Source organism: Solea senegalensis, linkage group LG10, assembly GCF_019176455.1.
Source record: "Solea senegalensis isolate Sse05_10M linkage group LG10, IFAPA_SoseM_1, whole genome shotgun sequence".
Classification (NCBI taxonomy): Eukaryota; Metazoa; Chordata; class Actinopteri; order Pleuronectiformes; family Soleidae; genus Solea; species Solea senegalensis.
In genome coordinates this window covers 24058381-24085649 of record NC_058030.1, presented here as the reverse complement: position 1 = coordinate 24085649, position 27269 = coordinate 24058381, and the positions used below count along the sequence as shown (strand labels likewise).

Below are 27269 nucleotides of genomic sequence, written 5' to 3'. Positions count from 1 at the left end.
TAGAAACTTTTCGTTCACCAACGTCCATTAACCTCAATATAACAACGTTCGTCGGCTGCTAACGTTAGCTTAGCGTCAGCTAATATGGGGCTGGAGAGGAAGTGGAGAGGAGGGCTTACGTTGAGACGAAAGTGGGCAGAGCCGCTGAAGGATATGAGCTGAGGCAGAAGCGGCGAGGAAGGAGAAGAGGGCGAGCACCGCGGAGGGAAAACACTCATGTGCAGCGGACGGAGAGCCGGGAGGATGAAAGCGCCACCAAAACGGCCAAAACCGAGCAAAAACACGGTGTCCAGCACAGCAGACGACGGGGGATAGACACGGCGTGCACCATGGGTAAGAAACTGCGAGTAATCATACGTTAAGAGCTGTTAAATAGACATCGGGACTGAGTCAATATGGTGGAAAGAACGACAGTAAGACGCAGCGTTGTAAAAATGGCCATGGTGTGATGTCAGCGAAAAAAGGAAAACGGGTTTCGGAGCGTAAATTCTATGCATTTGGTGTTAAACTTGATGGATTTCACTTGTTTGCTGCCTTTGTTTCGATTTAGCTTGGTTTATATGTGAAGAAGTACATTTGTTCACGACCCTTTCAGGAGATATTTCTACCTACGCATTTAAAATTTGCTTTGTCCTTGAAAGGACAAATGCCCCTGTCTGAATTTGTTCGACAAAAACGACTAAACTAAGCAAATGATTCGTTTTTAAGGGATGTTTTGACATTGTAAAATATCACCACCTTAAACTTGAGCATATTTTATTCTATTATCTCTATATTCATTTATGTGGGTTTTCACTAAATTATAAATTCAAAAATGTATTAAAAAGCTGTTTAAGTTCCATCATTACTCCACTCCAGTGTGCAGATGTAGGCAATTACACAGTTTAGTGAAATGTACATTAAAACCTTTGACTTTAAAAAAAAAATGTTAAATTAAATGTGACAAATTGTTAAAATGCTAAAATGTGACTGTTTTCAATTATTCTTGCACCATAGACTTAAGATTCAAACTATACTCCTATTATTTGTCAATTAAAGGAAATATATGTTACATAAGATTAGATATACTTCGAAAAACATTTTAGGGTGTTGGCTTTTAACCCTATGAGGTACTGAGTGGAGGACACATTTAAATGCGTGCATTGTTGTTTTTCCATGTTACATTAAGTATAGATGTACATGTATAGAAACATTATGTTAGAAAGCTTCTAATTTGTAAAGTAAACACTATATTAACATTAATTGAATACAAAAAAATTCATAATATCAAAGTGTCATGAACAAGGTTGTCCATTTATTTACATATAATAGCAAACACTACACATCATATCATAGATACAAACTTAGAAACTTTTGTATTTTATCTTAAACTAAATCGTCAAAACCAAGGGATTAGTGAATCCTGCACAGAACAAAATGTCCTCTCTACGCTATACTCAATCGGATGTTTCTGTCAAACATTAGTTTATTTGCACTTTGAGTTGCCGAAACATGCAAAAAGATAAATAAATCTTGACTTATTACACAACTAATTTCAGATTCTCTTAATATATTAATAAACTCTCAAATGTAGTCTGACTACTCACTGAACCAACCCGTTAACATCTGTCATCATTCCAGTAAAAAATTTGCATTTCTTGTATGACTTAAGAAATGACGATTTCTCAAAAAATATTTTTGCAGGAATTCCCGTCGATGTTTCTCAGATTTCTTCTAAGAAGATAGGAGATCAACTTGCGCTTAAATGGTATGTCTTTATATCAACTAATCTTGTATATTTTGCACTCTTACTGGCTTGCCCGTCTGTACTGCCATACATATGTCGCCAGTAGGATGTGCTGTTGTCATGTTTTTTTCTCTTAAACTTAATTTTTCTGTTTTTAAAGGGTTGACATTTAGTCGTCGTGGTGTCATGAAGTGTCTGATTCGGACGACTCTACTGCATTGGGGATATGTAAGTATATTTCTTGAGATATCGTTAAAGTCGACACATTAGCTTAGTATTGAACTCTTTCAATGAGTCTAATCGAGTTATCCGTTTTACTGACAACACAAACATAGCAGTTAAAAAAAAGCAGAGTTAATAGTATATTATCTCACTGCTATGTCCTTTTTGATGATGGTCTGCCCCCTACTGTGTAATGTTGTAACATGCAGACATATGCGAATGCATGACTCGAGGTAAGATGATATGTAAAGTTAAAAGTCTCTGGGCCCGTGCAAACGCAACAACACGTGAAAGAGTGTCTGCTAACATTTTGTATCCTTTCAGATTTTTATCCACACAAAATCGGCATCTCGAAAGCCTTAAAATGCTATTTTGGGAAAACGGAATCCCTGCGTTTTTGGGTGTACAACCAATACGCAATTTCCATTATTAAAATGGTGATGTCTAGTCATCGTGTTCTTGTGGTTTATAATTTGTCTAATCGCGTTTATTAAAGATGGGCATTTTAAGAAAAAATGCTTTTCAAATACTCATTAGGATTATTCGCTGAATGTTCTTATCTTTAGTGCATGAGAGCTAATGGAAATAATACAGGGTTCTTATTGTGTTGAGCTACAAGGCTAACAGGATGCATTCAAAGACCCTAGTACATTTCCTGTTCCACTTCTGTGGGATCCACTGCGCGTTGAGTTTAGATGAAAAATGCATTCAAGGAACCTCGCAAATAAATGCTGCTGCTGCCACCTCATAGTAATAGATGCACCACCAATTGAGCAGTCATTGTTGATTCACTGTCTTTTTAATTAGTCATTTATGTGCTTGTATACATGTCCAAATAAAACTTTATTTAAAAAAAAGAAAGGAAAAAAATAGTGTGTACACAGCGCACATGGTCCATGTCTTCTTCTTCATTTATGTATTTCTGTGGCAGCGTTATAGCACCACATACGGGCCTGACATATGTACTACAGCGTTAAGAGTGGTTTTAGTTACATGTTAATGAAGACATTGGAGTGACGCTGTGTTTGTAGAAGACTAATTGTGCAGGTAAAGTTCTGCTTTCATGTGGATAATGCCTTAGTTGCCACATGGGCTATGTTCCATCAGGTTCAGCTCCAACAAAACGGGTGTTCCATCACCCAAGAAATTTTTACTTTGCAATTCCTTTTATTAGCAAGTTTTATTAAATAATGACAAGTTGGCTTACCGTGAGACCCATACTTAAAAGTTGTTCTCATATGGAAACCTCTTGTGAATGAGTATTTCTAATTCCTTCATTAATATGGAAATTGACATTACGAATAGAATTTTTTAAGTCGAGCAATTTAAAAACATTCAAAGGTGTGTTTCGGTTTGTTTATTTGTAAAGCACATTTCTCTCACATTAACATTTGAATTTGTTGTGTCTTCCTAGCTAGCTAGCTATTTCCAAATGCTTACAAGCCATACAGAAATATTTAAAATCGGAGAAACATTTCAGTCATTCATGGAACTAGCATTTGGTAGTTTATTACCCGAAAATATAATATCTGTTATTTTTATGTCCTAGCGAGTCCTTTTGTGCAAACTGACTTTTTGCGACTTAGATGTTGTGTGTCCTTTCTTAATGAGAGAGTCCAACTTCTAGAGTTGCACTAAATTGTTCCAAATTTTTTTTAAATAGAAGTCTGAAGTCAAACAAAACGGTTAGGAACACGTTTCGAAATTTACATTTCTTATGATTTGTGTTCTAGAAATATGACCGTCATCAGACCCATTTAGCACTGTTAAATTTTGATACCTCCTTCCGTACTAGGCGTCAGGCATGGCCACTGTTAAAAGGTATGCATAGATGTGAGGGCACTGGTTCAGACTTTATCTGAACCAGACTTTACCCATTATCAATATTGTTCTGCGACTGTCCTTTTTTGCTTTACACGTTCTCCCAAATATTGTTAATCCACTGATGGTATAAAACATGAGACTTCTTAGTAATGTCACTGCTATAAAGCTGTAAAAAATAGTTTGAAGGTTAATGCTTTTATTTATTTTAGTTGTTCAGCATTCAGTAATCTGATTGCAGTATTCAGTGTAAAGGACATGAGCTACTAATCAGTTGTTATAGGTCAAGGTTTGAAAATGGATTTATGAAAGCAGCCATACTGTATCTCAAAAGGATTGTCTGCTGGAATCAGTCGTCTCGGCAGGTGTTTGCTGCATAGAAAATAAGCTGTCTCAGGCACTTAATACGAGATAAATCTACCCAAACTGAGTGGTCAATTTGTTTATTTTTCTGTGGGTCTAATGTTGTATTATCTCTTTACAGTGCGGACATGCATCTGCGAAACAAAGATTTTCAATTTATGATGGGAGAGAAGACAGCTCTGTAAGTTTTTTTGTACATTTGACCACAAGTATTTACTTACCTCCTTTCTGAGCCTGTAATGTATAACTTTATAGAGATTATATGTTATGTTTATGCCAAATGGTTTGCTAAATGGATGGAATATTTCTCTTTCCTATTTTTTATATTACTTAAATGATGTATTCACTTGGAATATTAATTGCTGACATTTGCAGCTAGATGTAAAACCTAGCTGAAGAGTTAGATGTTAGCAGGTTAAGGGTAAGTCTGGAAAACAAATCGCAACAATTTCCAAGAGTAGCAATTTTCGTTATATGGATTTGATACAAAACACAGTGTGTGATTATATGGACATTGGCCAGATTGTTTTATTTCAGCAAAATAAATCTTTTTCAAGAATTGGTATATTTTCCATTTTAAGCTGTAAATCTCTTACATTTTGGCCTCTGACAGAGCTCAATTTATGTGTAACTCTGGGCAATACCAATCACACTGTCCTTATCTGTCATATTGCATCTCTTAAAGACCTATGACAGAATTATCTGGCTGTTCAGTAAATTACCATTGAGGATTTGCTGTCATGGATTGTAGCATTTATATTGTTCGTCTGTGGGTCCGTCTTGCCTTGGAAACCGGTAATTTGTTTAAGGCGATGGATTTTGTTTTGGATTCAGCAGTGTTTGTTCACGTGTCTGTGTTTTGTTCTCAATTTTGTGACATCACTACTAGACGTTTTAACATTACGCTTAATCTGAATTAAGATAACTGGACTCAACATACCTGTGGTGGTCGGCTTTAAGACAATATTTACATGGCTTTGATCCTAAAATAAGAAAGTTACAACGTTGATTGCAGTCATTGTTGGTTTGATATTAACTTGGTAATGAATGTTAATAGCAACTTGGCTAAAAAAAAAAAGTTTCTAAAATCTTTTCAAACATTTGTGTACTTATTATCAGTGTTCAAAACAGTGCTAGCTAGCTAACACAAGCATAGACAAGCTTTATATGTCACAAAATTGTGTTAATTCAGTCTAGCTTAGCATGCCTTATCTGCTGGACAGTTATTACCAATTACCGTTACGTTGTGGGCTTACAAATTTTCCTTCTTTTTTTATCCTATCAAGACCCCATTGAACCGGATATTGCTGAAGTGGAGACAACGTTATTTAACGTGAAGACGGCAAGCAATGTGGCATTTTGCCAAATTTTGACAAGATGAAACTCCTTTTTGTGAATGGACTTTGGATTTTATTTTTGACAACATGGACACATGTTGGACGGAACGTGGACGGAACACCGTCGCCGGACTTGTTAAAAGATACAGTGTTTTTTGGGAAACGAAACCAGCTTCTGTACATTTGATATTCAAATGTTATTTTTAAATAAAGTGTATGTCCTCATTATTTTTCCACTGGCTTTGTGTCATTAGCTAATTAACCAAAGAGCAAATTTGGCCTAATTGGTTCTACAGCCCTGCAGCTGGGTTTTATTATTTTACAGATGTTTTGGATTGCATTGATTTGGTGTCACTAATCGTCATCTGTGTTTGCCCATGTAATTGTACGCTAGCTTAAGTTCTTACGCTATTCACTGGTTTTGGTGAAATGTCAATATTTCTCCCTGTATGGGGTTTTGCTCCTCAAAGATATGATGAAACAATACTTTGCTTTCGAAAATATTTTGCGGTTTAATCCGTACAATCGAAAACTCGGGTCCAAATGCTGTCGGATAACACATTAATTGTGCATATGTGGTGATTTTAGTGTGGCCGAAATGGTTTCCAAAGGCTTTCTAAAATGGCTTCTGGTTGTCCTTCTTCCTGTCTGAGCAGGAAGTGATGCAATTGCTACAATAACTATACTTTTAACACTTCTACTTGGTCAAAAGTCATTTCTGACTTGGAAAATATGGGTTCACTGTTGTGTTTGTGTCCTTGGACTGATAACATTTGTTGGTTAATTTAAAGTAATTTTGAAACATAATAAAAGGGGAGGGACTTAGCATCACCTGAGTGTGGAGTAAATGGAAATAACGTCAATCAAAGGCAAAGCTTTCAGAGCTAGGAAGGAGCTCTAGATGGCGGCTGAACCTCAGGAAGGGAGCCGTTGGCTGTCGTTAGACCGTCTGTGTTGCCTGTTTTTCGGCTGAGATCGCTTGAATTTGATACAAATTTAGCAGCTGTGGTCGCGGGATCGTTGTTTTAAATGGTATTGTGTGGTTTTCGGGCTGATTTGTCGAGTTTATGGAGCCGTCTGTGGCCGGGGAGTGCTTGTCGTTGTTTTCTATACTGGGCACTGGCAGCCATGGAGCGCCTCCATTTTTAGTGCTGCTCGCCTCTGTCGCTCTTGAGACTGACAGTAGAGGAAGACTTTAAGGGCCTGGAAGCTTTTTGAAACTAAATATTTTTTGTTATTAACTGTTAAATTTGTATTTTGTCTGTAGTTTATTCCTATTTGAGCCAGATACACGTTTTAAATACTATTGCGAACGTGAATCTAATCTTTCATTTTTAGGCTACCACCTTTATTCAGCTGGAATTGGCATGTTTACATTATGTATTTCATGAGTAACTGCTTTTCTCATCTTTAAATCTTCTTTTCCTTCTCGTCTTTCTGATGACGCAGTTCGAATTAATTGTATGCGGCTTGATCCGTGGACTGTATTGAAAAACATGCGTTGGATATTAAAGCTATTGTAACAATACCTGATAGTTTTCTCGCGTATATCCAAATTAGCGATGTTTTTTTATGATATCAAAGTCTTAAGATTTAATGCCTTTTTCCTGCATCGTGTCGCATCGCCTGGGTTTTAACTGCCACCTGAGCAATATTGCTGGACCTTTATGATAGTTCATGCATCCCGTAACTTTTTGACAGTGAATACCAGGACAAAAACATCATCTCATCAGCGATTTTCAGGATAATACAATGATGAAGAATAAAAGTAAAAAAGAGGATGAAGGATCGACTCAGAGCAATGCATCAAGGTATGGTCCTTATACTCTTTTGCACCCTTTTGCCTATCTGTTTCGATTGTTTTCCTTGTCAGGCATGGTTGATCACTTGTGCATTTATTAGAGACCTGTGTTTTCTTTTAAAGAAGTACAACGATGTCATGAATGACCTTGCTTTTGTTTAATAGCCACACCCTGATTTTCCTTCCATTTCTTAACTCGATGCTAAGGGTTCAGGCCTCTGTTTAGAAATCATTTCCCACAAGATGCGTGTGTTATATCACAGACAAGTGTCGTTTATTTTGCATTATGTTCTAAATGAATGGTCTCGAAGGATTCATGTCTTGTCGCTGTAATGTAACATGACCTTGTCTTTACTAGTTGGTACTGCATTGCACCATTTTATCAACGTTGTTGTTTTGGTTTTATTGTAAATGAAAACATTGATTTTCATTTAATTTCATTTAGTTAGCAATATGTAAAGCTGTTTAATTGTGTTACAGACACACACACACACAATACCGTTGGTTCTTTAACCTGACAGCACTTACAAAATAAGAATAAAAGTCTTTTTTGCTTTTTTTAAATTTGTGACCACGTTATCAGAGACTGAAGTCCAATCAAACTCCTTATTCCTGCTCTTTAAAATCCTCAAGCTTTTAATGCCTTGTCATTACATGTTTGTGGCATTAGATTCTTAATTAAACCTTCTGAAAACTACTATTTTGTGTGTATTAATTATGTCAGTGTTGACAGGATTGTGTTTTACATGAAATATTGTTGTCTGCAGTTTATTTTTGTCTTACTTTCCATTGTGAAGGCTGTACATTTACTTCAATATTCCCTTTGGTTGCCTTTACCTTTCAAGCAGTATTTATCAGCATTTAAAAGAACAGTGATGCCGGTCACATACATTTACCATCATCAGAGGTTAAATGTGTACTTTTTGTTAATCACATTTTGACTATATGGTGATTGGAGATTAAGTATTTCTTATGATCTGAGTAAATGAATATTATATTTTATGTAAATATAATCTGGCCACATTTTTATGACATATCAGGTAAATTATAAAGCCCATATGGCCAAGAATTTGCACGCTTGACATGTGGTTTGTTGACAGTTTTAACATGTCTGCCTCTCTCATGAAATGTTTACATGTGTATGTGTCATCCTCATTGTTTTGATCAATAAAGATGAATTACAACTTACATCAGACAATTTGCATTGTGTGAGGACAATGCAGGAGTGCATAACCACGTAGCTGACAAAACATGTTATATTGCACTAATGCTAACTGCTGCTCATAGTATTAGATTCCTGTCATTGTTTTACAGAAATCTATGGACTGTGATTGTCCATAGATTTTGAGACAGACAGACTTACAGACATTTGAGTACTATCCCCACACATTAGTGCTTTCTCTGCATGCAGAGGGTTACATCACACTTGTAGTTTTTTTGTGTCTGGTCTTATGGCAGCCATTTTAGTGTTTTTAGCTTGGAGTGTAATATGTCCGTTGCCACTGATGGCACCACTACTTATTTTATTTTTTTATTTTTTTTTACACAGAATGATGAGCAAAGTGAGCATGCAACGCAGAATGAGCGTCAGTAAATGCGAGCAGTCTGTGAAACGCCACATGTTCGTAGTTTACACACTCGCTCTCCCGAGTCTCAAAATGGCCCTGGCGTCGTCTGCCCAGCGTGTTCACGGCTCTGTATTAAAACTCCGCTCAGAAAGACACGGAGGAGTAACAGGAAGAATTTAGACCTGGGAAAAGGCAGCCACTGCACTCATAGGCTACATGACAACACAGCAACACGTCGACCAATAGTCATTCGAGGTCATGTGTACGCCCCGCCCACATTTGACCTCACTTAAAGAGAAACGAACCATTTACTTCCGAGTTTGGTCGTTGAACCTGTGGTGTCAGCGGAGCCTATTATGTCTCTTTATCAACTGTTATGTTATGATATGTTATATAAGAAGTGTTCAATAAACACATTAGACATATTATTTATACAGTTGTGTAAATACATACATTTAATGAGGCAATTTATTTATATATCTATATATATGTATGTATGTGTGTGTGTGTGTGTGTGTATATATATATATATATATATACACATTGTTTAATATATAGATAGATAGATAGATATAATTTGACCTTTACCCTAAAGTACCCTGAATGTAATGTTCACTACACTGCTCATGAATTAGTAAACTGACAAAGACACAAACCACTATGTCTCTGTAAGACAATGTATGTAAAGCAGTGATTTCTGGGTCTTCATTTCATATTGATGTAGCGCCCTCATGAGCACAGACTGAAAAGTGCATGCAGAAAAGGCCAGAGGAGATGTCGCCACAATCAAGATATCTAACTGTGTGGTTACGCACAGCCACCCATGTTGTTTATAGAGAGTTCATTGCATTGAATGTCATTCATTTACCAATTTGTTTTTGAAATGGTGGCAAAAATGTTTCTGTGCCACTATGACATGTGGCAATTGTCCCAAACCAGGTTGGTTTGTTGTCTAAATTAGATAAAGATTAAATCTGAGGAAATTAAAAGATTATTCTACTGATTTAGTTAACCTGGTCCTTGGACATTACTTCCTGTCTCACCTATGGTGGTGTTGCTATTGCAAGTGTTTTAATCTATAGTTATTGAGTTATAAGAGTCACTCCTCCAAAAATGTGTTGAGTTTTTTTTTTTTAAGCTTAATGTGAATATTTGTTTGCTTTCTTTTTGAAGTCTACATGTGTGGCATTCATTTATCATGACTACATTGTAGTATTTTCTTATTTTTTTCAGTTCTTACATTTGAAAGTTATTCAAAATGAGATGAGTAGATTTGTGTGTTTTAAAGAGAGTCGAGATTTAGCCGAGTCAGGAACATGGTGCATGATGTAATGAGGTTTCAGATTCCTCTCAGTCATGATTTACTTGTTTATGAAGCTCCTCTAGTTTCTCTGTGACTGATCGAGAGCATGTACACTGTTATTACTAATGTATTTATTTGTCAACTCACATGTTGTAGTTGGGTGTATGGCATTGCATTAGCATTAGCATTAGAATTAAAAATGAAAATGTTCTTGTTTCTGTAGCAATTCAGCTTCTGAGGAATTCAACCATTCTGCATCGGAGTCGGGGAGTCAGTCAGAGAGCGAGCATGGCAGCGAGAGGAGGAGATCCCACAACTCTGAGTCCAACAGCTCCTCAGAGTCAGAGAGTCACTCTGAGTCAGAGAGTGAATCTGCCAGATCTCAGCAAACCACAGCAGAGGTCAAAGACAAGCCAGTCAGGAAGAAAGAACGTTTGGCAGATGTAAAGAAGGTAAAGGTCACCGAAGCAGCTTCCAAAGCAGCTTCAAAAACCTTCTTTAATCTGGCTCTTAATGTTATTGATCCACTGATAGTCCCACATCCACACGTACGCAGCATTGACTTAAACCATTGTTTAATTGCACAATGGCTAAATACATATCCAGCAAACATTAGCATCAATTATAAAAAATAAACATTAAATCCCACATATATTGCAGAACAAAATACTTCTCTCTTGTTGAAGTAAGACACCAAAAAAGTCACATTGAAGTGTTTTTTTTTGTTTTGTTGAGTTCTATAGTTTGAACAAGTCATCTAAAGAAAATAATCTGCAGAATCATTGATAGTAAAAATAGTCTAATTATATGCCAATATGGCATTTGTATGTTAAATTAAGTCTGTGGTAATCTGAAAACAGCTTCTCTTTGCAGATGTGGGAAGAACATCCAGATGTGTACGGTGTCAGGAGGTCAAATCGCAGCAGACAGGAGCCAGCTCGTTTAAACATAGGAGCTGGGGTAAGCGCACGAGCCTAAACGAAGGCTTTGTTTTTATCAGCTTCTTTCAAACCAGTATCGAGTGCCATCTAGTGGACATTTGGTGGAAGTGCTGGTGCGTTTTAGAAGTAAACGGCAGTTCTTTCTTGTGTGTGCTGACTGTTCACAGGGCAGCAGTGAGTCTGAGAGTGAAAGTCCCAAGAGGAAAAGTTCTCGTGCTAAGAAAAAGGAGTAAGTATGAAAGAGAAGAATATTGTTGTGTGTCATTTTTCTCATTGTTATTATATTATTTTCTAATTTATTTGCTTGTCAATTTCTTTGAATACTGCCAAGTTGACATGCTTGGAAAGTTGTCGTACACTCGACGCACGCAGTCACTGTTCATATTTGTGTCATGTAGTGTACATGCGTGTTTTCATGTTCACATCACGTACAGCTTGTTTTTAAATGGGTATCTGTTTGGCTCAGAATAGGCTCAGCCAGGTGTTACTCAGACAAAGTCGATCTGATTGAACTGGGTTGTGCTCAGCACCCTCTGGCCAGCATGAAATCATGATAAGTTACAGCAGTGATGGGCCTTGAGGGTGAACTTGTGGCATTTCTTTGTTGTAAGAAATATCTGGAAAGATGATGACTCAAATGAAGACGAGGAGGAGGAGGAGGCTTCCGAGAGTACAGACAGTGAGCAGGAAGAGAAAAAAGTTAGATCCAGACGACTTCCTGCTAGAAGGTAAGAGTGTAGCGAAGCCTGGCCATCAGACAGCTACCCACTGGTCATCCCCAAAACATTCTATATTGTTTGATCATTAGTTTGATGACATATTTTTCAATTTACTCCTGTGTGACATAAACCAAGTGTTAATGTGATCGTAAGAATACTTCAGCCAGAGAGCAAACTCACTGTGACAATGATGCTGGAGATCGTTCTATAACGGTTTGAATGTGCGCGCGCGCTCGTCTGTGTGTTTTACAGACCTCAGACCAAATCATCTACGGTCAAAAAGCAGGTTTCCCAGAAAGCAAGAAAGTCCAGGAAACCAGAGTCATCAGCTGACGACGACGACGACGACGATGACGCCGACGACGACGACGATGACGACGACGACGACGAGGAAGACACTCCAAAGAGGCAGACCCGAAGAAGGGGTGCCACAAAAGTCAAAAGGTCATTTTTTTTGGATTGATGAGTGAATTCAGTGTCAGGATTTCAACCATCGGCGCACCTGCAGCTCACCTGTCCCGCCCTTGTCATGATGTTGTGTTACAGTTACAAAGAGGACCAACACGACTTTGAAACAGACTCTGATGACTTGATTGAAATGACAGGGGACGCGGGCGAGGAGCTGCAGAACGACGACGCGGAGACCATCGAGAAGGTCATGGACAACAGAATAGGCAAAAAAGAAGGTGATGCATGAGTTTTATCATCAAAATATATTGAGGCTCAGTCAAAATAAAACAAATGTTTTTGCTGTTTTAGCCACTGGGGCTTCCACTACTGTGTATGCCGTAGAAGAAAACGGAGACCCATGTGAAGGCTTTGACCCAGAGAACCACGAGGGTGAGACTCAGTATCTGATCAAATGGAAGGGCTGGTCCTACATCCACAACACGTGGGAGAGCATGGACTCTCTGAACCTGCAGAAGGTCAAGGGTCTGAAGAAACTGGACAATTACAAGAAGAAAAATGACGAGCTCACTTCATGGTGAACATCGCTGTCTCTGCGTCAACGTTTTACTTGCACGTCTAAAGTCTTTTGAGGAAGTTTGACTGTTTCTTCCACCTCTGTTTTCAGGTTGAATAAAGCGTCTCCTGAGGATGTAGAATATCACAACTGCCAGCAGGAGCTCATCGCAGATTTGAACAAGCAGTTTCAAATTGTGGAACGTGTCATCGGTAATGAGATGTGTTTCTATTTGCTGTCAGTGCTGCAGATATTCATAGAGTTCTTTGAAGATGTACTAAAACATGTAAATGTCAACAGCAACCAAAACAGGAAAAACACCAGGATCCTCTGACTTCCCCTGTGAGTCCCTCTCTCATGCATGTGTGTGTGTGTGTTCTTATTGTGATCATGATCATGTTCTCATCATTTGTCCGTGTTTTTTTTTCAACAGCTCACAGTCACAAGACCCCATCTTCCAATGAGCCAGAGTATCTATGTAAGTGGATGGGGTTACCGTATTCAGAGTGTAGCTGGGAAGACGGCGCTTTGGTCAGGAAGAAGTTTCAGCACTGCATCGACAGCTTCATGAACCGCAACTCAAGCAAAACGGTTCCTTCTAAAGAGTGCAAGGTAAAGTCGAGTGCATTCCAGACACAGTGAGGTGCTCCTGCTCACTACTGAAGAAACGTCTCACCACTCATCGTTTCAGGTGTTAAAGCAAAGGCCCAGGTTTGTGGCTCTGAAGAAACAACCTTCATATATTGGAGACGAGCACCTCCAGCTGAGAGATTATCAGTTGGATGGATTAAACTGGTTGGCTCACTCCTGGTGCAGGTACCACATTAACAAGTCAAATCATCTGTGTGGTTCAAATGGCTTTAGACCGTAAACCCACCCTCACCTTCTCTCTCCGCAGGTGTAACAGTGTCATCCTCGCTGATGAGATGGGACTGGGAAAAACCATCCAGACCATCTCCTTCCTGTCCTACGTTTTCCACCAGCATCAGCTGTACGGACCCTTCTTACTGGTCGTTCCTCTGTCCACGCTCACCTCGTGGCAGAGAGAGTTTGACATTTGGGCCCCAGATATGAACGTGGTTGTGTACCTTGGCGATGTCATGAGCAGGAAAACAGTAAGTTGGAGATTTCCTTTTTTTTTTCTGTATTTTATGCCATTTCTGCGTTGAATTCTTTTACATTTGAAAATGTAACAATTAAGCATTTAGCCAACGCTTTTATCCAGAGTGACTTACAAGATAGCGATAGAGAGTGCAGAGGAAGGGCGAGGGTTGTTTTCGTTTTCTGCAGCTCTGAGGCTGGTGCACAGCGACCGGAGGGTATCAGGAAACCATGGGTGGAGATAGTCAGTGGCATCATTAACCTCCAGGGAGGAGAATGTGCTGGAGGGTGGAAGAGCGGAGGAGACTCGGGTGTGAGACAGGTTGCGGCGGAAGGAAACCATGGGGCTAGAAGCAGAACTTAGTTCTGGGAGCCCCACAGTGAACTGAATGAAGAAGTGGTCAGTGTAGTGTGAAGGTGTGACCATGAGGGTACAAATGAGGCCGGAGATAACCTTTGGTTTCAGGTGTTTCAAGTCAGGTCCCGCCCCCAACAGATTTTAGCTATCAAAGAAGCAGGAAGACGACACGAGCAGACTCGTCAAGGCTTAACTACATACATTTACATTAACTGTGAAACTGTGAAACTGTTAAACTGGCCAGATGTTTGTATTTAAACGGCGCTTTTCTCAAAGCTACTTTACGCTACAGTTTTACCATTCACACTTTCACACAACACATCCATGTGCAGCGTCGTTTTTCACTCACTAGAGTTTAACCAGCTCTCACTGTGATTTGAATTTAATTGTCATCTCATCAAGCATATTTCTGGCTTTATGATATTCAAGAATGCCATTAGTGACACATGTTATAATGAAATAAAGTGATATGAAACAATTCTACTCTGTGCAGAGTTGGTAACATAACTCGCTTCTGTTTTGTTCAGATTCGCGACTATGAGTGGGTGAACCATCAAACTAAAAGAATTCGTTTCAGCGCACTATTAACCACTTATGAGATTTTACTTAAAGATAAGGTAAGTGAAAATGATACATTATTTCTTTCTTAATGTGTATTTTTATCATAGTCTTTATGAAAGAGAATGAATAGCTAATAATCTGTCTCCAGGGTGTGCTTGGGAACATAAACTGGGCCTTCCTGGGTGTGGATGAAGCTCACAGGCTGAAGAATGATGACTCTCTGCTGTATAAAACCTTAATGGAGTTCAGGTCCAACCACAGACTCCTTATAACTGGCACTCCGCTGCAGAACTCGCTCAAAGAGCTCTGGTCCCTGTTGCATTTCCTCATGCCTGATAAGTATGTCTTGGTTTAGTTGTAGAATGTGCCGCAGAAACAAAAGCATCGGTTTGATGGGAGCGATGTGTCGTGTTCCCGGGCAGGTTTGACTCCTGGGAGAATTTTGAGGACGAACACGGGAAAGGGAGGGACAACGGTTATCAGAGTCTCCACAAGGTCCTCGAACCGTTCCTCCTGCGCCGCGTTAAGAAGGATGTGGAGAAGTCTCTGCCTGCCAAGGTGGAGCAAATCCTCCGCGTAGACATGAGTGCACAGCAGAAACAATTTTACAAGTATGAGCTCATCTCTGGTTTTTTTTTTTAAATAACCAATTTCACGATTGCTTCTTCTTTTTTTAAAACAAGCCACTCGTGCAGTGGCTGAATTTCTTCTTTCTTTTAATTTAATTTAATTTGTTCCTAAACATTTTTAGGTGGATTTTAACGAGGAATTACAGAGCTCTCGCCAAAGGCACTCGCGGCAGCTCCTCCGGCTTCCTGAACATAGTCATGGAGCTGAAAAAGTGTTGCAACCACAGTTTCCTCATTAAACATCCTGAGGAGGGAGACAGTGAAACACAACAGGAACACTTGCAGGTAAGAGTCACCGTGAAGCATCGCCTCAGGAAACTGCCTCTGTTATTCTTTTATTCTGGTTGTTCATCTTGGCTTGTTGCAGAATCTGGTGCGAGGCAGCGGGAAGCTGGTCCTGCTCGACAAACTCCTGACCAGACTCCGAGAGAGAGGCAGCCGAGTCCTCATCTTCTCCCAGATGGTCAGGATGTTGGACATTCTGGCTGAATACCTGGCCAACAAGCGCTACACGTTCCAGGCAAGTTTTATTATTTTATTCACTTCCTGTTTCATTAAAGTTCATCTAAGTCAGGGGTGGCAAACATACGGCCCGGGGGCCAGAACCGGCCCGCCAGAGGGTCCAATCCGGCCCACAGGATGAATTTGTTAAAATTTCACACTAATCTAAACGTAATGTCAAATGCTCCAGATACCCGTGACTAAATGTTTGTGCCTTTATAGATCCAGTGTGATGTGTAAATAGTAAATTTAGGCATGATATTGTTGAAATTGCACTTATATTTCTCAAGAAATTTCATGTTTTGTAAAATTATCTCTCAGTAAATGTAAAACAAAGGAGAAAAAACTCCTTGGTTCTTGTTGTTCATAGGTTATTATTCTATTATTTTGCTATTTTTACTGGTCCGGCCCCCTTGAGATCAAATTGTGCTGTATGTGGCCCCTGAACAAAAATGAGTTTGACACCCCTGATCTAAGTGATGCTTAGACTCCCAACTAATGCCTTTAACGTTGTCTCTGTGTTAGCAGAGCTGAACTCTCGCCTAGAGCTGAAACAATTAATCCATCAATCGATTATTAAATGAATCGACAACTATTTAGATAATCGATTAATCAGTTTGAAGCTTTTTTCATGATTAAAACAAGATTTCCGATTGTTTAAGCCTCTTAAATGCGAGTATTTTCTTCATTTCTTTGCTCTGGAGAACATAGAAATCATTAAAAGTCAGTCATTGTGGTTTGTGGACAAAACAAGACATTTGAGAACATCATCATTTCCAGGTTTGATGAACACCGATCAACATTTTCTAAGGTTTTCTGACATTTTATGAACCAAACGATTAATCGAGGAAACAATAGACGGATTCATCGATTATGAAAATCGTCATTAAAAACATGTGTATCGAGCCTCATCCTTTCCCTGCCAGGACATTTTCATACGTGGGCTGTAATAGAATTCACGGAAGATACTTTTTTATTATAAAAACTACAAATTACAGCGAGAACATGCGTGTGATGCAGATGAGAATGCTGAGCCAGCAGAGTTCTCATGTCGTTGCATTGACGTGTGATGTCCACTTGTTTATAGGTCAGAGAACAAATGTCTGGCTGCTTCAGACAGAGAAGCTGAGGCTCATCTGTTCTGATGCATGTTGTCAGTAAAGCGAGCATCTTAAAACGCTCCTGCCTCAGAACCTCTGTGGACTCGTGAGTTTGCTCTGTCACAGCCACAGAAACACTGTGACAGTGAAAATGAGTTCTCATGCTGTTTGTTTGATCCGTCGCCTCCGTGTTTATTCGTCATAGGTCGTTCATCTTTACACCTCCAGGGTTTTTAAAATGAAGGGGACTTTGGGGTTGTCATGTTGGGTGGGAGTGAGTCCAGTGAGGATCAGGTGTCAGTGTTGATGAACACAGAGTTCATGTGGTTATTTTTATCAACTTTTTTTCCAAATGAAGAGCAGCTTGACTCCTGAAGTCACTCTCCTGGGGTTGTTTTTGCTGACGTAGCGCTGTGATCAGTCTTAGCATATGGACATATTTATATGGACGGTATAGAATGGCATGTAAAGCAGAGAGGTGACAAATTAATGGCAGAAATTTACTCTTTGAATGTTAAATCTCTCTCCTCCTCAGCGACTAGATGGTTCCATAAAGGGAGAAATCCGAAAGCAAGCACTTGACCACTTTAATGCAGAAGGCTCAGAGGTATGTATTATTATTATTGTTATTATTATTATTATTATTATTATTGTTATTATCATTATTGTTATTATCATTATTGTTATTGTTATTATCATTATTGTTATTGATATTATTTTATTATTATCATTATTATTATTGTTGTTATTATTTTTATTATTGTTATTATTATTATTATTATTATTATTATTAATGCTATTGTTATTAACATTATTTTTTATTAGTATCATCGTTATTATTATTGTTGTTATTATTATTATTATCATTATTGTTATTGTCATTATTGTTATCATTGTTGTTATTATTAATATCATTATTAATATTATTATAACATTAATTATTATTATTATTGTTGTTATTATTATAATAATATTAATAATAATAATAATAATTAATGCTACTGACTGATACTAACAGAGATTACAAGTCTGGTTCTAAGCATTATTTAAATTTGCACAAATTAAATTGGGTAACCTATTAATTACTATTAATATCTTTAAATTAATTTCCATAGTTTTATGCAATGCTAAAAATACATGATACGTGATAATCAAAGCTAAAGGCTGTACGAGTGTGCGTAAAGTGTATACACTGTGAGGATAAATGTACAGCACATCACATCAGACATGTTCCCTCTGTTTTGTAGGACTTCTGCTTCCTCTTGTCCACCAGAGCTGGAGGATTAGGGATTAACTTGGCGTCAGCTGACACTGTGGTCATCTTTGACTCCGACTGGAACCCTCAGAACGACCTGCAGGCACAAGCCAGAGCTCATAGGATTGGCCAGAAAAAACAGGTGAGCTCATGTCCGTGTCACTCATTATTAGATATGCTGCCTAATCAGTGAGATTCACGAGTTCAGTTTTTCTTTTCGTAGGTGAATATATATCGGCTGGTCACCAAAGGCACAGTGGAGGAGGACATCATTGAGAGGGCAAAGAAGAAGATGGTTTTGGACCATCTTGTCATTCAGAGAATGGACACCACTGGTAGAACGGTATTGGACAGCAACTCAGGGACCACCAAGTAAGAAGTCACAGATATATATATATATATATACATTTGATATTGTATAAGGGGGCGCTGTGTTCAGTTGTCTTTTATTCTTCACAGTTCAAACCCATTCAACAAAGAAGAGCTGACTGCTATTCTTAAGTTTGGTGCAGAGGAGCTTTTCAAAGAGGCAGAGGGGGAGGAGTCTGAACCACAGGTATGAAGAGGAGTCAAAATACTCGTTTCGTGAGAAGAACTTTGAGCATTGATTAAGAACAGTGACGGACCTCTTAGAGTACAGCCTGCCAGAAATGACTGTTATTTCTTTGTTTGTGTAGGAGATGGATATCGATGAGATCCTGAGGTTGGCTGAAACCAGAGAAAGTGACCAGGGCTCAAGTGCAACGGACGAACTTCTTTCTCAGTTTAAGGTTAGTACACATTTACTTAATGTGTTCAGTGACAGGTCACTATCTAAAGGTCCAGTCTCTGACATCCTCCTCATTCTTTTCACTCTGTGCGCCTCTGAAGGTGGCTAACTTCTCCAGCATGGAGGAGAGTAATCCAGAGTTAGAGGAGAAACAAACTCAGGAATGGGATGAAATCATCCCTCAGGAGCAGCGACGCAAAATTGAGGAGGAGGAGAAGCAGCGTGAGATGGAGGATATCTTCATGCTTCCTAGAAGCAGGAGCTCCAACAAGCGGGTGAGAGGAGAATGAACCGCTGATGTGAGATGAAAGCGTGAAAATGTGCTGGTGACTCAGTGCAGGTGTCTGTGCCTTTCAGGCTCAGGCCAACGACAGTGACAGCGATGTGGGCTCCAAGCTGAAGAACCGCTCGTCAGGCTCTGAGAGTGAGACGGACGACAGCGACGATGATAAGAAGCCGAAGAAGAGGGGCAGACCTCGAGCTCGCAAAAACAACGTGGAGGGCTTTACTGATGCTGAGATCCGCAGGTGAAGTCCGCCTCTGTTTTAATGACGCACTCTTGCATTTGTTAAAGTGTCATTTTCTAATTCATTCTTATAATCAACAGGTTTGTCAAGGCGTACAAGAAATTTGGCTCTCCACTTGAAAGGTAGGAATATTAGCTTTATATGAATAAATCTAATATCTGTCACAGCAAACGGCAAAACACTGTTCCACGGGGGACGCATTTCACTGCTGCACCACACGCACACACACACAGCACTTATCGTTCGATTGAGCGTGTTTGACGCGATGGCCGTTCTGTCCTCAGGTTAGAAGCGATTGCCCGAGACTCTGAGCTGGTGGACAAATCCATCGCAGACCTGAAGAGACTCGGGGAACTGATTCACAGCAGCTGTGTGACCGCAGTGCAGGAGCACGAGGAACACCTCAAAGAGAACCCCGTTGAAGGTTCGTTCATGTCACTTGTTGCCCGCAGTCCTTTGGTCTTTGTCATTTTCCCGGCCCAAGAACGTGACACATGTGGTTATTTCAGCCAAAGGTCCGGGGAAACGAAGGGGGATCAACATCAAGATCTCAGGAGTGCAGGTCAATGCGAAGTCCATCATCCAGCACGAGGAAGAGTTTGAGCCTCTGCACAAAGCCGTGCCCTCCAACCCCTCGGAGAGAAACAAGTAAGACACTTCTTTAGATGGCGGTGTTGATCACATGCTCAGGAAGAGTCTGACGAAGAACCGCTTTCCCACAGGTTCAGGTTGACATGCAGGGTCAAGGTGGCCCACTTTGATGTGGACTGGGATCTTGAGGATGACATCCAGCTGTTGCTTGGCACCTATGAGCACGGCTTTGGCAACTGGGATCTGATTAAGACAGACCCTGACCTCAAACTGTCTGAGAAGGTAATTATTTATCGTCTGACACAGAGATGAATAAATAAAACACTACGGATTCCAACGTTGGACTAAACATCTGTAAATCTGCTCTTGACTCATCTCTGTGCAGATTCTCCCCGACGACCCGAGCAAGAAACCTCAGGCCAAGCAGCTGCAGGCGAGAGCCGAGTATCTCCTGAAACTGCTGAAAAAAGAACAAGACAACAGTGACGCTTCTAAAACCGGGCAGGAGGTACAGTAGCCTGCTGTCGTCGTTTCACACCACATCACATCACGTCTGACTCCCGTCTTTGACTAAACTCACGTCCTCTGTTCTTCTTCAGATCAAAGTGAAAAAGAGAAAACCTCGGACGAAAAAGGACAACAAGATGCTGAAGGACGAGCAGGGCAACAGCATCTCCTCCCCCCGCCTGTCTGACAACCCTTCAGAGGAGGGGGAAGTCAAGGTCAGACATTAGAGGAGTTCTCCTTCTGTTTCTAAGGCCTTTCATATGCTTCACCTGAAAATGCATACAGTGTATATTCAAGTGCAAGAGAGGAGCTTAAAACAGTCAGTAAATGAAAGTGTTGTGTTGTTGATGTGCAGGACGATGGGAAGGATAAGTCCCCAACCAAAAAGAGACAAAAGAAAAAGGACAACAAAGAAAACAAAGAAAGACAGGCAATGTCGAAAAAGGAGAAGGATGGAGACAAAGAAAAGAAGGGCACTAAGGTCAGAAAAGAAAAGGTATTTTTATAATAGTGAGAGGCCCTGCACAGCAACATAATAATCATCATCAACATAATAATAATGATATGAATAATAATGACAATACTAATAATAATAATAATAATAATAATAATAATAATAAGAATATTAAAAATAGTGTGAGTAATAATGATAATAATAATAATGATAAGAATGAATAGAAAGTCAAGGACATCTGTTGTATTTGTACCTGTCAGTAACACAGGTGTGCGTTACCTCTGTTGTGTCAGGCTAAAGGAGTCAAAGGGAAGAAAACACAAGGTCCAGTTCACATCACAGCTGGTTCTGAGCCCGTTCCCATCGAAGGAAAGGAGGACGATGAGCTAGATCAGGAAACCTTCAGTATTGTGAGTTTCTAATCTCATACGTGTTTGTGTGTGTGTGTGTGTTGTTTAACCTGGTGTGTGTGTGTGTGCTGTGGTGTGTGTGTGTGTTGTTTAACCTGGGTGTGTGTGTGTGTTTGTGTGTGTTGTTTAACCTGGTGTGTGTGTGTGTGTGTGTATTATTTAACCTGGTGTGTGTGTGTGTGTGTGTGTGTGTGTGTTGTTTAACCTGGTGTGTGTGTGTGTGTGTGTGTGTGTGTTGTTTAACCTGGTGTGTGTGTGTGTGTGTGTATTATTTAACCTGGTGTGTGTGTGTGTGTGTGTGTGTGTGTGTGTGTGGTGTGTGTGTGTGTGTGTGTGTGTGTGTGTTATGGTGTGTGTGTGTGTGTGTGTGTATTATTTAACCTGGTGTGTGTGTGTGTGTGTGTGTGTGTGTGTGTGTGTTTAACCTGGTGTGTGTGTGATGTGTGTGTGTGTGTGTGTATGTGTTGTTTAACCTGGTGTGTGTGTGTGTGTGCTTGTGATGTGTGTGTGTGTTGTTAACCTGGTGTGTGTGTGTGTGTGTGTGTGTAACCTGGTGTGTGTGTAACCTGGTGTGTGTGTGTGTGTAACCTGGTGTGTGTGTGTGTGTGTGTGTGTGTGTTGTTTAGTGTAAGGAGCGCATGAGGCCAGTGAAGAAGGCCCTGAAACAGCTGGATAAACCCGATGAGGGTCTGTCTGACCAGGAGCAGCTCCAACACACACGCACATGTCTGCTGAAGATCGGAGACCGGATCACAGAGTGCCTTAAAGTCTACAGTGATCCTGAGCACGTCAAGATCTGGCGCAGGTGACATGATTTCCTCTGATCTTTGAGAAGTGAATCGTGATGGCAACATTGTTCTAAATTGGCTAATTTTTACTTTGTGCACTTTTTGCGCAGAAACCTCTGGATTTTTGTGTCGAAGTTCACAGAGTTTGGTGCGAGGAAGCTTCACAAGCTTTATAAAATGGCACAGAAGAAACGATTGCACGAGGAAGAGGCAAGTTTGTCCTCGTCACAGACTTGTCTAAGATTCCTTTGTTTGTCATCGACATGGAAGTAATCCCGGTGTTTTACAGAAGGAGCAGAAGAAGAAAGATGATTCTGGAGGGAGGGTCAAATCTTTCAGGCCAGAACCTTCCGGGTCCAGTCGAGACTCCATGGGCACACAGCTGTCCTCCAAAGGTGCGTCTCACCCGTCTCAGTCGGGGCCCCATGGACACCACAGAGAGCCGTACAATTCATCCAGTAAACGGCACTTTGGCAACGATGGTACGTGAAAATACAACATAAATGAGATTATATATAGAATTGTATAAGAAACACTGTTAAACATCTTCAGTATTTTTACTTTTCATGTTTTTGAACGACAGATCGAGGAGACTGGCAGAGAGACCGCAAATACAGTTACCCTGGCAACAGCAACCAGTCGTGGCAGGGAGACCGACATCATCCGTACGACTCGCATCGCTACAAGGATTCCTATGGTGACCGGCGTCCGCATGGAGACATGTATCGCAGCTCTAACAGTTACCGTAACAACAGCTCTCCACGGAAACGGCCGTATGAGCAGTACAGCAACGACCGGGACCACCGAGGCCACAGACCCTACTACGACAGGTCAGGCTGCGTCACTCCTGCTCACTCCTGCTCACTCCTGCTCACACCTGCTCACTGCTCACTCCTGCTCACACATGCTCCTCCTGCTCACACCTGCACTCACACCTGCTCACACCTGCTCACACCTGCTCACACCTGCTCACTCCTGCTCACACCTGCTCACTCCTGCTCACACCTGCTCACTCACACCTGCTCACACATGCTCCTCCTGCTCACACATGCTCACTCCTGCTCACACCTGCTCACTCCTACTCACCTGCTCACACCTGCTCACCTCCTACTCACACCCTGCTCACACCTGCTCACACACCTGCTCACTACATGCTCACTCCTGCTCACACCTGCTCACTGCTCACTGCTCACTCCTGCTCACTCCTGCTCACTCACACCTGCTCACTTCTGCTCACCTGCTCACTCTGCTCACTCCTGCTCACACCTGCTCACTTCTGCTCTCCTCACCCTGCTTGCTCACTCCTACTCACACCTGCTCACTCCTGCTCACTTCTGCTCACTCCTGCTCACCCTGCTCGCTCGCACATGCTCACTCCTGCTCACACCTGCTCACACATGCTCACACCTGCTCACACCTGTTCTCTCCTGCTCACTCCTGCTCACACCTTTTGGATTCTGTTGTCGTTCATGGTTTGAAATATTTTTGCTGCCGTTAATGTTTCAGGCATCCAGACCCCAAAAGAAGGCGCCCTGATGAATTCCGTCCCAACTACCATCAGGGACGAGAAGGCCCACTTCAGGACTTCAGGAGGATGCCGGAACACAGGCCGGCAGGTCCGCCTGGATCAGATCACTACAGCAGACCCTTTCACCCGGACAAACCTCCTCCCCTATTAGACCCTCGCTCCCCACAGGCTCAGAAGTCTCCGCAGGACTCTCGATCACCGCAGGAGCGACCGGCAGAGCTGAATGCTGTGGCTGACCCAAACTGGAGCAACAGGAAAACATAAAGTGTGATCTGGGTCAAAGCCACGTTCTGCTGCTGATGGACAAGTGTGGACTTGCCAATCATAAGCTCACAGTTGGAATGAACACAAACCCTGTTTTCCAACAGAACCAAACTCTTTATCTCCATGTTCCCTTCCTCCTCTCATCGTCACCATAACTTAATACTACAAGCATCTTTATTTAAATGTATTGACTCCATCAGTCAGCCATGGCCGGGCTGAGTGCAGTGATCATGGATGCTTAGTCCCGTGGACTAAAGTGTAAGCGTTTAGGATCCATGAACTGATGACTGATCGCTATCCTAAAAGTGCCTGAAGGTTTTGGCCATTTTGAACGGTAAGTGTATGGGATTATTCCCAAAGGAACCGTGACACAGACGTTGTTGTTTATTATTATTATTATTATTATTATACATAATAATATTTTGTGTTAAGCTTTAAGTCTTGCAAATGATGTCAAGGAAGATTTCTGTACAGAGGAATGTTTAAACATGATATCATTAAATGTTTGTCTTGAACGTGTAGCTAAAGCGACTCATGGAGTGTATCGTCATCATCAGTCGAGCATCAGCCAGTATGTTTCCCTGAAACTTTCTACAGGTCGTAGGTTTTAAGCAAATTCACATGACTCGTGTAAAAACTCTTGCTTTGTTCACTTTAATCACTTTTCCTCTCAATAGGCCCAATGAAATGAAAGAAGGCAGTATTTATTACAGCTTATTGAAAGGTTCTTAACACTATGACTTAAATGATTGTCCTTTCAGTGTTATGATGTTAAAGAAAAATAATGCAGTGTTGTTTCATTCACTCATTTTAACAACTCGGTTATCTCTGAAATAACACGTGCTCGTGACAGTTGATGTGATTTTCCAAATCTGTGCCAAACGTGGCCCTGCTCTGGTCTTTTGTTTAATGCTTCTCCATTTGTGCCTTATTTATGTGTGTGTTACTGTTGTGTTTGTTGACAGCACTGGGCTCAAGAACAGGCAGGATGTAGTATTAAAATCATATTTCAGTGAATGCTGGTGAAGGGACCACATCTCCTGGTCATTTATAATGTGATTCTATAATTTAGAAAAAGAAAAGACGACAATATGAACGGAAATATGCTTTAAAATCTACTATTAAAAAGACAAGTCACAGGCCCTCGGTGACCTGTGACCTGTGACAGTGATCGGCCGGCACATCTCTTCTTCCATGTTCTGCAAGCTATAGTTCCTGTATCATATGTTCTTTAAGAAAGTCTAAATAATTTATATTTGTGACAAAACCACTCTTCATGAGAAATGTCCTGTACATATGTTTGGACATATGTAATAAAACATTTGTTACACAATCAAACGTTTTCATATCCTGACTTTGTGTGTTCAGAAACATTCAGATGAGTGTGAATGAGCTGTTTTTATTATGTTGTGTTATTTCATGTCGTTTTGCTCCGGGCCACTAGGGGGCTGTATTTACTGTGTGGCTCAGTTGACCTGGAGTCAGCCAACTGATGCCATTTAACCTCAAGTTAACCTCAGGAAACCTGAACACAAGTGTTGCTGATTTGGAACAACATGTATTATGAGTTAAAGTTATTCCTGCTGTGTGATATATGAAGGAAAATAAACCTGTGAGATAATTGAGATAACTTTACTGAAATGTCACTTTTTACCGTATGAGCAACCAGCACTGCTTCATTTAGGACTGAGTTAGTACATTTAGGTTTGAAATACAGTATCTCCAGGTCTGATTCCCCCCCCGACGAGGACGTGGATCTGTTAGATTGTGGATTTACGAAACCACGGACGTGAGGTGGGCAAAGGTTTGGAGTTGCCGATCGCTCATTGGAGCTGTGCCAGAGCGAGCTCCAGGGCCAGCGGAAGACCAGCATCATCACACCGGGACACCATTCATCAAAGCCGGCCAACGCTCGATTGGGGTATGTGTAGCGGAATAAAAAACTTATTTTCCATAAGTAGTCCAAGATTCATACACTACTGAACTAAATACTTCCCAGAATACCTGCGTTGATCATATGAAGTAGTTTTACTGTGTACTTTTTGAGTAATCCTATGTCAAAATCCTTAATTAAGTCTATTTCGCCCAACTTTGACATGGAATAAAAACTTATTTTCCATAAGTAGTCCAAGATTCATACACTACTGAACTAAGTACTTCCCAGACTACCTGCATGGATAATATGAAGTAGTTTTACTGTGTACTTTTTGAGTAATCCTATGTCAAAATCCTTAATTAAGTCTATTTCGCCCAAATTTGACATGGAATAAAAACTTATTTTCCATAAGTAGTCCAAGATTCATACACTACTGAACTAAGTACTTCCCAGACTACCTGCATGGATAATATGAAGTAGTTTTACTGTGTACTTTTTGAGTAATCCTCTGTCAAAATCCTTAATTAAGTCTATTTCGCCCAACTTTGACATGGAATAAAAACTTATTTTCCATAAGTAGTCCAAGATTCATACACTACTGAACTAAGTACTTCCCAGACTACCTGCATGGATAATATGAAGTAGTTTTACTGTGTACTTTTTGAGTAATCCTATGTCAAAATCCTTAATTAAGTCTATTTCGCCCAAATTTGACATGGAATAAAAACTTATTTTCCATAAGTAGTCCAAGATTCATACACTACTGAACTAAGTACTTCCCAGACTACCTGCATGGATAATATGAAGTAGTTTTACTGTGTACTTTTTGAGTAATCCTATGTCAAAATCCTTATTAAGTCTATTTCGCCCAAATTTGACATGGAATAAAAACTTATTTTCCATAAGTAGTCCAAGATTCATACACTACTGAACTAAGTACTTCCCAGACTACCTGCATGGATAATATGAAGTAGTTTTACTGTGTACTTTTTGAGTAATCCTATGTCAAAATCCTTAATTAAGTCTATTTCGCACAAATTTGACATGGAATAAAAAACTTATTTTCCATAAGTAGTCCAAGATTAATAAACTACTGAACTAAGTACTTCCCAGACTAACTGCATGGATAATATGAAGTAGTTTTACTGTGTACTTTTTGAGTAATCCTATGTCAAAATCCTTAAATAAGTCTATTCCGCCCAACTTTGACATGGAATAAAAAACTTATTTTCCATAAGTAGTCCAAGATTCATACACTACTGAACTAAGTACTTCCCAGACTACC

The 27269-nt window shown here is 40.3% G+C and overlaps 1 protein-coding gene across 3 annotated transcripts; it reads left to right on the top strand.

Moving 5' to 3' along the window:
• Positions 1 to 25446, top strand: chd2 (chromodomain helicase DNA binding protein 2). 3 transcript variants are annotated; one of them, XM_044036640.1, is made up of 42 exons: positions 1 to 333; positions 1684 to 1747; positions 1887 to 1954; positions 4254 to 4313; positions 5419 to 7280; positions 10365 to 10593; positions 11015 to 11101; positions 11250 to 11311; positions 11694 to 11810; positions 12054 to 12245; positions 12348 to 12487; positions 12561 to 12786; positions 12877 to 12977; positions 13066 to 13107; positions 13199 to 13377; positions 13457 to 13581; positions 13664 to 13880; positions 14752 to 14841; positions 14934 to 15124; positions 15208 to 15396; positions 15537 to 15699; positions 15782 to 15934; positions 17551 to 17622; positions 18263 to 18412; positions 18494 to 18642; positions 18730 to 18826; positions 18948 to 19040; positions 19141 to 19314; positions 19397 to 19566; positions 19647 to 19688; positions 19851 to 19990; positions 20076 to 20214; positions 20289 to 20439; positions 20543 to 20665; positions 20757 to 20879; positions 21020 to 21160; positions 21412 to 21528; positions 22155 to 22333; positions 22427 to 22526; positions 22606 to 22798; positions 22900 to 23146; positions 23823 to 25446. In XM_044036640.1, exons 5-42 carry the CDS (start codon positions 7222 to 7224, stop codon positions 24106 to 24108), a joined length of 5448 nt encoding a protein of 1815 aa, XP_043892575.1. In that variant the 5' UTR covers positions 1 to 333; positions 1684 to 1747; positions 1887 to 1954; positions 4254 to 4313; positions 5419 to 7221; the 3' UTR covers positions 24109 to 25446. The 3 variants fall into 3 exon arrangements, with proteins under 3 accessions (XP_043892575.1, XP_043892576.1, XP_043892577.1); XM_044036641.1 differs by having other exon boundaries at positions 2 to 333; positions 21020 to 21145; XM_044036642.1 differs by lacking the exon at positions 11694 to 11810 and having other exon boundaries at positions 2 to 333.
• Positions 25447 to 27269: the final 1823 nt, after the last annotated feature.

What these genes read in the sequence shown, in the direction of transcription:
- chd2 (XM_044036640.1), top strand. Translation starts at nt 7,222, where the DNA reads ATGATGAAGAATAAAAGTAAAAAAGAGGATGAAGGATCGACTCAGAGC. An exon ending in AGCAACTCAGGGACCACCAA is followed by an intron (nt 18,643 to 18,729) that starts GTAAGAAGTCAC and finishes TATTCTTCACAG; the next exon opens with TTCAAACCCATTCAACAAAG. An exon ending in CTAAGGTCAGAAAAGAAAAG is followed by an intron (nt 21,161 to 21,411) that starts GTATTTTTATAA and finishes CTGTTGTGTCAG; the next exon opens with GCTAAAGGAGTCAAAGGGAA.